Consider the following 11,500-nt stretch of genomic DNA (forward strand, 5'->3'; position numbering starts at 1 on the left):
AAAAAGGTCAGGAAAGGAGAAAAATAGCCCTCAATTTATTTTCCAATTTCATAAATATATTTTAAAGGTGACAGGTGTAATCAAATTGTCAGGCAGATGTTACATGTTTTGAGTTGAGAAAATACTTCCAAAAGTGACACACCAAACACTTAATAAAAGGATAAATAATACTGCCTCTTTTTTTTTGATGTTGCTTTGTGATGTTCACAAGATTTTATATTTCATACTAAAACAAAATAATTAAGAAATATCCGACCTCCTCTGTTCTCACAATGAACAACACAAATCCAGACCAGTAGACCCAGAAGCTCAAACCAGGTGAAGGATAATTAAATCTTTAGGAAAATAGGTTTTCTTCTGTTATGAGGTAGCTTCATTTATATACTTGAAATGAAATACAAAACCTGGAATATGTGTCTGAAGAAGATGGATTGTTTTTCCTTTTAGTTAATAATGCTTCAATTCTTTGCTAGCTGATTCCAGAAACACTTTAAGTCATCTACAGAGTTGTTACAGAAAACGAAAACAGAACCAAAAGTCAATTGCCTTTGTGCTACATACATAATATTGCAAAAACTGGAAGATAAGATAGTCTACTTTCATTAAAGCTCTTCTTTAAATGAAAATATGTTCATATATTCCTTAAAAAAAAATACAAACAGTACCCAGCCATAATGAGCAAGCCTGGCTCAGACAGCTCCTGGGCAGATAAAAAACCCCAAAGAAAAACCATCCTGGTCCCATGGCTCCTCAGCCACACACTAAACATACACAGCAGCACAAATAAGGCTTGTGAGTGGTTTAAGAAATGCAGGAGGCAGAAAGGACTTCACTTTGTGACATTCAAATTTAATAGCTAAGCCCACACTGTAACACAACATTCCCTTTTTTCTTCTCCTCGAAGGGTTCAAATATTAATACTCTGATAAAAATAGTGAATTTTCTGTTTCTCCTTCCGAATGATCAAAACCTTAAATTTATCCATGACACTTAACTTGTTTTAGAACAAATATAAGACATAAATTCTTAAGCTTTTGCTATGGGGAAGAACTTATTTTATTTAAAAAATTTTTTCAACAATTTATTGGCATTCTTATCACCCATCAACAATGCTCTGTCATTACCAGCATTCACCTGCTAAGGGCAAATGCCATGAACTACTTTGACTTTTACCTCTTCTTAAAGAGAAGCCCACAGCTAATACCTTGCCTTCATAGCTTCTACATTTCTTTTCAAAGTCTGTCTTAAAGATCTTGACATTAAAAATAAGTTCATGTGGGAAAACAAAGAAACTCTACTCTCCCTAGGAAGACAACAGAAGGTCCTAATGGAACCAGGTTCAACACTGCTACTGACTCCAGCAGAATTTAATCATAAACTCTTTTACTCCAGCAAAATTCCTCGGGTCTTCAATGGAATTCCTATTTGAATAATGATGGCTGGATCAAATCTTTGTATGAAAGACAGATATTTAATTTTCATAGGCATTTCAAGGAGGTTTCTTTGTTACCTTGGAGAGTTTATCTTGTTTTACTTATAATGAAGGTTCCATATGCTTCAGTTCATAACGAGACAATATGAGAAGCAGACTCAAATCATGATTTTCTTCAAAATTCAAAGGCAACTAATTACTTTTTTAAACAGATGAGAACAAATGCAGGCAATGCATTTATGTGGAGCTGCACGTGAATGAGGAACTAAGACTATAAATGTTTCTTATTAGAATCTGTTTCGACAACACATGGGCGTGAGCAGCAAATAGAAAAAACAGCTCTATATAGGAGAGAAAAAAGAATCGGGAAATGAAGTCCGCTGTTTTCAGATAACAACATTTGGGTCCTAAAACACTAAATTCCACTATAGTACTGCCAATTTAAAAAATTGAAATGTATTATAAAAGCCAATAAAACTTGCTATTTTGGTTTTGTTTACAGTACTTTTAGCCACAATAAATGCTCCATTTGTCAGACTGCCATGAGCTTATTCTATAGAAAGCCTGTACAAAGTAGGAAAATAGCCAATAACATACATGAACAAAACAGGGTGGCTTTTATGAGAGCAGATGCCCTTTTACTTAATAACCAAATATTACATCCAGTCTTGCAGACAGTCTTTATTTAAACAGACCTTGTACAAAGTCTGGCAAATTTTCCCAACTTCAAAGGAAGGCCTATTGCCTTTGGAATCACATTCATTCTTCTTGCTCTCACCTTCAAATGTTCTGTAGGGCAATGTCCTCCATACACCCTCCAATTTCAACTTTTTCCCGATGGCTTCCATCAGAACAACCCTTGCTTCTTTCTCTCATCTGTTTTTTCAGTGTGCTAATGGGTTTTGCCTGTCTTGCAGAGAGGTTTCTGTTAATTTTTACTTTTAAGTATTTTATAAACTGCCCCTCTGCATGCTGACAATTTTCTTGAATGTGCAAAGAGAAGCTCATTGTGCAAGGCTAAATAGGAAAAATCCTGCTGGCCAGGAAGCCCTGAAAAGCTGAACTCCTATGTGAAGAGCATGGCTACTTTCTACCCATGACAAGATTAGTTTATTTTGGCCACACCTACAACTAGGGGTGCAAAAAGCAGGCTCTCCTAACTTGAACAGTCTTACCAGTAATGAACCCTCACTTTGGGGAAGACAGACAGGAAGGTGAAGGAGAAAACTGCAATAAGCTACTATAAATGAGCAAATTAAAAAACCCCTGGCCTATTTCATTTAAATAGCTAGTGCTCTACAGACTTTCAGCTGTTTTTTTCCTCCCCTTTTCTGATTCTATTTGTCCTCCAAATCTGCCTCAGACTCTGACAGTTCCAAGTCTTATCTCTCTCTCTTTTGAAGAAGCATCACTCAGCCAGTTCTGCTCACCATGTAACAGGGAACTAGATGGGCTGACAGCATGGGTAAGAAAAAGCACTACCTAGTTCCAATTACATTTTAATTATATATTTTGACAACCTCCAAAAACACTGGGTAACTTATCTACCAATTTCAACAGGAATTAAGTGTTCCAGCCAGCACATTCATCCTGTGCATGACAGATGATCTCCCAACTCTGTCTCCTGGACAGTGCCAAAGATGGAAAGTATTGAAGGAATTTTCCCATCTTTCTGCTTCTCAGATACACCACTCTGCCTTCATTCTACCATTAATTATCTGTTGAGCTGATCTAGTTTTGCTTTGCTGAAAAACCCAATGAATTCTGCAAAATCTTTTATTTCAATTCACAAATTACTGAAGAAATTTTGCAAAAAGCCACAAAATCATCACAGCATCTGCCAAGGCTTCTGACCTTGATTTTACAGGCAAAAATCAGCACCGTGATCTGCTACACATTTAATGAGAATTTTCTATACAGGCAGATTCTTCCAAACTTACCCCCATAAAAGACCATCAGAATCTCAATGATAGAACATATCCATCAGCTGTCAGAGACAAAGCTGATGACTACTGTTAAGCTAGATACATTGAAGAAACTTGCTTCCCAAAAGCCTACTAACATAAATGCCCACAGCTAATTGATAAAAAACAACATGCAAAGCCCAGAACTGTCTGACATTTTCATTTAGCAGCGTATGCACTTTGAAAAATGCAGAAGTATGTTTTGTGATAAATCATTCTGATACCATACTGAGAGGCTGCCCCAAAAGTCAGCAAGTAGGAAAATTAAGAGGCAAGGGGTTGAGCACAGACTACATCGTGTATGAAGGGAAATTAAGAAGAAAATAAATTATTTATTAAAATAAGTGATGACACTCACAAAGATGAATACTCTTACTTTCTGGAAGCCAACTGAAATGAGATATTGAAAGCAGTTTAAAATAAATACTACAGAGTGACACTGTAACACCACAAAACATATGGGAACTGACAGCTATCACAACACCCTCACTATGGGGTTTGCTAACATCAACTGGAATCACAGTCATTAAAGTAGTCTTAGTTTACTTATTATTTTGGCTAAAGACTATGTGTGAATACTTCTGTGTTAGAAACAAACTAACTGAAGGTATGAGAATTAAGGCCAGTTGAGTTGAATACGTGTGCACAGAAAATGGAGAAGCATTTCAATACACATGGCTCGGAGTTATTACTTATTGAGAGGATGTGCATAGATTTGTTGTAAAAATGTAAATGCTGAGACTATCACTAAATAATGTGAAAACATAACTTTAAGTCCATAAAGCTACAGCTGGGCAAAACTTCATTTTCTCCCATAACCATCTTTCTCTTTTGTTCCTCACTACTCAAATTCCTTTTTTTTTCCCCATTTAATGAGTGGTACAACAGGACAACCTGTACGGAATCTCCAGGCTACTCTTTATTTCTGTGCCTTTAACAAATGTCTATGTTACAACTTTTCCCACTTCTGACTTGAATGGAACAAGATTTTTCTCTTGCTTTAGCCACAATAAAGACATTTTCTGCTACACCCTACCACTTTCACTATTATTGAAGCTCATCTCTCATTTTTCTTGTTTAAATTAAATTTAAGACTAAAAATTACTAAATAATAGTGTGTTATGTTTTGTAAAAATATTATTAAAATAATTCCCACTCATTAACAAGCACTGAGCCCATATATTATCTATTTTCTAGTTGTTTGCTTGTTCATAATTCCAGATGTATTTGAAGCCTCCCTCTCGTTATACTGCTACAGATGAGACAGAGGACAGAGCAGAGGCAGTTGAAGAGGGAGTTTATATCCAAGACAGAGGCTGCAAAGAAAGAATTCACATTAATTTGGAAACAGTCACACCATTTGCATATCTTCCAGGAAGCTCAGCAGCACTAAAGTCAGTGCCTACCACACAGGGTTGATCATGGTCAACCATGAGTTCTTTTTCTTTGCTTGCTGAGAAGCAGGTTTTGACTGGTTTTTTTATGATCAATAGAAGTTGAGAAGTATCTTTAAAAAAGGTTAAGATTCCTTCACTGTATTATGCTCAAGCAAACATTTCTTTAACAACTGCTGCAATTTGTGTGTGTGTGTGGAGGGTAGTGATGTTGAGGTATTATAGACCCCAGGGAGAAGAGGAACTAAATCACAAATAAAAGATGCCTCCTTCGCCACTTCCATAAGAAATAATAACTCTACATCACCTGCCTTCTCAAATTTATAGCATTCCAAACAAGTGTTACATCTTAAATCAGCCGAACATAAAATAAAATAAGATGTCCAGGAAAGCTCATGAAGAACTGGACAATAACCAGAGTGGAATTAGAGAGTAACAAGGATGAAGCAAAAGCAGAGAAAATAAATAACACTGGGAAAGTTAAGAGTAATTGTAAAAAACAACTCAAAAATGCTTCAGTAAATTAAGACATGTCAGAAAGTTAGTATTTTTTTTATTTCATGGTAATGTAAAAATTTGTTTTGATGCTATCAATCAGATTATGAGCAGCATTAAGGCAACCGTGAATTATAACTGAATTGAAATTATTACAAAAAAGCATATATGCTTTAAAACAATACGTTCATTGATCATAATTTACATTTCAAATGGAAGAGTAGAAGAGGTATATTTGCTTTGCAAGAGCAGACGGAAACAATTGCCATGTACTTCTTAGCATGAATTAAAAAACCCACGCGATGTTATTGCAAAAATAAAAGCCATGTCAGAAATGTAACATTTGAAAACTTACACTAAATACACTTCCATTAAAGCAGTTTTTCCAAAGCTTTTTGAAGTGTTAAAAAACCTCAGTAAAATCTTCCAGCATCTGGAGCCTAGTTTTCAGCTCTGGAAAAAGAGCAGAAGTAAGAAGTCCCTGTCCATTTCCAACTACAGCAGAGATTTCAGAGTCACAAATTAACAAACTTTCACAGTACGATGGGCATTTCGGCACTAGGAAAGAAAGAAAATGAACTGAGTTGCTGCAGATGCTTGGATGAGGTCTCTGGAAGAGATCTAGTGAGGGACCATCTGACCCGCATCTGGCTCTAACTGTTCCAGCAATTTTTACTTTTAAGAATTTGAAAAATCATCAGTTTCAGAAAGGAAAAGGACATCGTATGATGCCGTGTACAAAATTTTCCCTATTAAGTTATAGTAAAGAGCCTACATTGTTTCATTAAGTCTTGAGCCAGAGCAAGTTGCTTAGAACACAAGACAAATCCCATCATGAGGCCTCTGCCTGAAAACTTTACTGCAGGGAGTATTTGTCTTAAGATGTGACAAGCAACAAAAAAAGCTCCACAGGAAAAAAAAAATTCCCTAACATAATGTTCCCGAGTCTGAAATGATTTTTGAAATTTATTTCTTCCAAATTATAAAACATTAAATTAAAAAAGTATGTAAAAAGCCAAATGTCACACACCCCATGGTCTTCCTAGGGATTCAGAATCAGCTGGTAGCCTTCACTTATCATACCTCCTTACTAAAAAAGCACTAGGGAATTGCTGACAGGGTTCAGCATTGTGCAGAATATTAAATATCTTTTTTGCAATACCCTGGTGACTCTTGAGTCTGTCTCTTACAGCACCATATGTACAGCTGTGTTGGAAAGAGGAAGCTATTAAATATATTAAAAAGTAGAAATATTACCAATAGACACTTCATCAAATAACTGGATCTCATTCATCCCCAAACAAAGCAAGAAATGTTAAGGTTACATCAACATAAGAAAATAACTCTGGATTTAATAACAGCACAAGCCTGTTGAACATATTTGAAAGTAAAAACATTGCTTAATAAAACAGATTAGTGTTTCTGAAACAATGAATATAGCTTTCAACCATCAGAATGCTTTGGTAACAAAGACATTGGACTTGGTTTTGAAAGGTGCTGGGTGTCTCAGTTCCCACACCACACTCACAGTTAGAAGGTCTTCAGGTCCAAATATATTACCCTTAGTTTACTGCCAACACAGGAATAGGAATATTTTCTATCAAAAAGGATTTAATAAAGAGGGAGGGAAGAAAGAGCATTTTGTTTGAGATTGCATTCGTAAATCTATTCTTGAAAGTTTGCCCTCGTCCCACACACACGAACAAATATTGCATCCACATCTCCAACAAATGCTTAAAGGAGACAGCCACGACACACCCGCATGGCACGAGGGCACATAGCCACAAAAACGTCTCAAAACCATCTAAACTGAAGAACTCAGAGTTACTTTTTTTTTGAAAGTGAGTTTTAGAAAGAACATTTTTGAGGTTTCTAAGCACCTAAAGACACCAAGGGGAAAACTGGACTTTCAGCGGCTCCTTCCTCGTAAGAATTTAAATCAGTATTAAGCAAGAACGCGCTGCCAAAAATCCCACTTGCCGCCCAGCCGCACTTTTACACTTACATAAGACTTTTACAAGTATGGCTGCTCGGCCCTAGAAGCCTAACACCCATCAACTTTTAATAAGATTTGCAATCTTAAATGCTCAAGTAACTTCTGAAGAAAGGACTTAGGCTGTTTGTAAAACTTTCCCCATAGGCCCCCATCTCATGCAGCAGAGCTCGCAGGCAGCGCGCGGCGTTCCCAGGGAGCCGAAGTGATTTTAGCGGTGCTCTGGGAGGAACTGCGCCACAGCTACATAGCAGGAGTTCCTCTCTCACACTTCAGAGAAAGAAATGAGAAAATAAAGAACACCTATGGAGCCCTGCTAAGCATAACTTCCTATAAAAATACCGCAGATCTGAATGTTTGTTTAACTATCACAAGGACTGTGTTACTTACCCCACTTAAAAATTTCTGGAATAATTTTGCAAGACTGACTCCAGAACTACTTTTGCTTAAACCTGGTGCAGGGGCCTATGCTTCTTCTTCAAGGGAACAGAAGTTTTGTTACTCACATTAATAATGGAATAATTTACATATTTTACTCCAGCTTCTGAACACATATTTCTATCTAGATTTAGTCTTTACTTTTAGTAGCATTCCGCCCTCATTCATTCACCTTGTTTTTCACCTTGTTGCTAGGTGTTGCAACTAAGGCAGTTGACTACTGACTTGCAAGATAATTACAGCTAATGAATCAAGAATTTTTAAGATCTATTTCTAAAGAGCAGTGAAACTTCTTGAAGCAAGTGTTAACAGAAATTAAGACCCTAAGGCTACAGGCATTACCATGTATTGCATCAAGATAACTGGTTTGTCCCTAAAAAGGTAAGAAATTAAAAAGCATAATACTCCAGGAAGCATACCCACAAGAGATTCCACACAGACTTCTTCTTTCCTATCCTATGGTTTTGCAAAAAGTTCAGTTTACAAAAACAAACACCAAGGCAAAGAGAGCTTGGACTTGTCTTTGGTTCTCTTCAACCTCAGCCATGCATTTATGTGGACCACGCTTTGAGGTGGTTTCTGCAGAACAGTTTTCTGACCAAGAAGCCCTGCCTGGTGTTAACCATATGGATTTCCATCTCCAGCTGCCAATGCTGCTGGAGGTCCAACCCTGGCACAGTCAGAGACAGACAAGCAATACCCGTCTTTTAGTGGCTTGGATGCAAAGTCCAGCACCTCACCACAGACCCACCATCACTATGGATACCAGACTTTAATTTTAACAGCTGAGATTTAGGCACAGGAGCCTTTGTATTCTTCTGAAGAGACACTAGAGGAGGAAAGGCACCTGGAGCAGGAACTTTTTAACCGCTGCAGACAGATCTGCCAGTGTTCATATGTCACTGCCAACCCAGAGCTCACTTGGAGCTCTCCATGCTGTTCTGATTCAACTTCTGTGGGACAAGCATATCTACACCAAACCCAAAGCATGGAGTCGAAGGCATGCCTGCAGTACTCTCATACCTACAGTCTGAGTTACACACACGGAGGATAAATTACGCTGGTACCAAACATCTTTGGGCAACCATGTCTTGTCTAGGAATTATAACAACTTTACTCATTTAGTTGAAAAACTTAGAGAATTATATAAGTACAGTTCAACTTAATAAACGGCTATTATGCCTTTAAAATAAAAATCCTTTTTTTGCATTCCAGTGCCTGAACTTCCTGGCAAACACTATTTTATTTGACAAAAGCTTATGTCATGTGATGGAAGCTCATGTCAAGTGATGGAAGCTACGACAAGAGCTGAATTCTCTCTTCAGTATTCTCAGCAGTGGCCTCCAATAAAGTGCAGCCTGTGGGATCATGGCCTAAGATTAATCAGGACCAGCAAAGCACTGTGCTCTTGTGGTAAGCCTTCATTAAGTCACAGTTCATTGACCACTAAAACATAAATATAAAATATTTAAAGACACGTGGTTGAAACGACTGAAGGAAAACAGTTTTAAAGAGAACCACACCAGGTTTCAGGGCATCTGAATTTCACGCATGGTTCAAACTGAGTTAGGAGATGAATGGGGGTATGGTCCTGTGTAGAACAAAGAAAAATGCTTAGATAAACAGACTGCAATGAGTTCATGTGACACACAAGAGTTTGTCAGAAAAGTTAATGTTATTGACAATTCTTCCCTGTGCAGAATAAGCACTTTGATTACAGTAAACTTCTCTGGAAGAGGTCAGGCCACAATGACATAACTGTATAGGTTACGAGATTTGAACACAAAATCAATGACAGGAATGTACTAATTTCATTTCAAAGTACATACATTGATAGTAAGGGTACCATTTCCCACCCTCCCCAAGTGCAACTCTCCAAAGAATACAAATTATAATTTAAAAAACCAACCATCACTTACTCTGTCTTCCGCCTTTGCTTGTCTTCAAATATATCATTCAGACTTATGGCTACCTGTCCCAAAAACCTGTCCAGCCCCACCAGCGACCTGTGCATGACAATCAGGTACAGGATGTATTTTTCTGGATTCTCCTGCATGAGTAGCCCAGGGAGCTCAAAGGAGGCCTCTTCTTTCCAGACGGGATCCAGCGTCTTCTCAGCCACCGAGGTGGAGTACTTCTCCTTGCCCAGCTGGATGATGGTGTAGGCATCGTTGCTGCCATTTTTACCTTTTGGCTTCAGACCTTTGGCTTGAAGGACCGTAACTTGCACGTGAGTTGGGAACCACTTCTGGGCTTGCTCCGCCAACATCATCTTTGAAGACCGCAGCAGCAGCAGCAATAACAAACGCAAAGTCTGTCAGCCCTCGAGGGACTGCGTAAGGGCACTTACGGCGGAGACACCTGTCAGGGGCTCGGCTGGTCCTTCCCCTAGCGCTGCCGGCCGCGGGTGGCCCTCACCAGCCCGCGGGTCCCCCCCTTGCCCGGCAGCCCCAGCCGCGGCTCCATGGCCGGGGCCCGCAGGTCCCGGGGCAGCCGCGGCCCCGCCGCCCTCCCGCGCCCGGCGCGGCCCTGCCCGCCGCCGCCGCCGCCGCCGCTGCCGCCGGCCCGGCCCCGCGCCGCCCCCGGGGCATCCCCCGGGCAGGGCCGCTCCGCCGCGGGGCCGCGCAGGCCGGCGGCGGCCTCCCCCTGCCCGTCCCGGCTCGCTGCCGCCGGGGGGCTCGCTGCCGGCTCGCTGCCCTCCCTGCCTCCGTCAGCCCGCCCGCCCGTCCCTGCCGCGGCCGCCTCAGCCTCTCGCCGCTCTGCCCCCCCGCCGCCGCCCGGCCTGACGGGCCGGCTCCGCCGCTTCCGCCTTCCCCATGCTGCGGGCGGCGGCGGGCAGAGGGCAGAGGGCAGGGTTCGCTCCCTCCCTCTCTCCCCTCCGCCGCCGCTCCCCGGCCGCCCGCGCTGCGCTGCCCGAGCACCCCGAGCCCCCCGCGGGCAGCGCCGGAGAGGCCGCGGTCCCCCGGGCGTGACGGAGCGCCGGGCTCCGGGGCCGCCTCCCGCCTGGGAGACCCGGCCCGGTAATTAATTCATGGCTATTTTTGTTTCTAGATCGAGCAGAGAGCTCTGGAGAAGAGGGTGCTTGGTTAAAGGCGCCTATTTTTGTTATTTTTGTTCAATATTAGGGGTTCGGAGGTGGCCACGGAGCCAGCCGGGAGTGGTGCTGCTCTGGAGCCCATCGTGCTGCCAAACCGCTTCGGGAACGTCTTTATTTTTCAGCCCCATCCACCCGCCCTGGCAAAACTGTTGGATTTAAATGAGAGAGTGAAAATTACAAAATATAAAAATATTAATAAAAATATTATACAGGATGTTTTGAGGACATGCTTATGATACACACGTATTTACCTGTGCACCTGTAAGTGGAGTCACAGGTATTAACGTCGTTTCTAAAAAAAAAAAAAAAAAAAAATAAAATAAATAGAGCTGCAAGTTGTATCCCATCCCTGCAAACCATAAAAAGCAGGAAAACCAGCAGCCAGGTCAGATAATATTTCACCCACCATCCCTCACTCACGAGTCCCTGGTCCATGGCTTACAAGTTAGTGAGCAAAGAAACCTTGGGAGACATTCTCATACAGCTGAGACCTACAGGAAATTAAAAATTTAAAGCTGAAGGCCATTAGGGAGAGTAAAGTATGGTGCTACCCAAAATACCTAATTCCAAACAAGTTAATGTCCAGAGTCCCAAAAAGGGGGGATCCCCAATCTACACACAGTCATTAGCCTGAGCCCAGCTCATGTCATCTCTGTACACAATTTTAATAAATACTTAATTGATGCT

The 11,500-nt window shown here is 40.8% G+C and overlaps 1 protein-coding gene across 1 annotated transcript in view; it reads right to left on the reverse strand.

Annotated features, from left to right (window-relative positions):
- Positions 1 to 10,150, reverse strand: part of RAB11FIP2 (RAB11 family interacting protein 2) — a 32,112-nt gene extending 21,962 nt beyond the window's left edge. The window contains exon 1 of the mRNA XM_002187535.7: positions 9,636 to 10,150. Within this exon, the coding sequence (XP_002187571.5) occupies positions 9,636 to 9,988 (353 nt within the window). The 5' untranslated portion in view covers positions 9,989 to 10,150. The remainder of the gene's footprint in view (positions 1 to 9,635) is intronic.
- Positions 10,151 to 11,500: the final 1,350 nt, after the last annotated feature.

Source organism: Taeniopygia guttata, chromosome 6, assembly GCF_048771995.1.
Source record: "Taeniopygia guttata chromosome 6, bTaeGut7.mat, whole genome shotgun sequence".
Lineage (NCBI taxonomy): Eukaryota > Metazoa > Chordata > Aves > Passeriformes > Estrildidae > Taeniopygia > Taeniopygia guttata.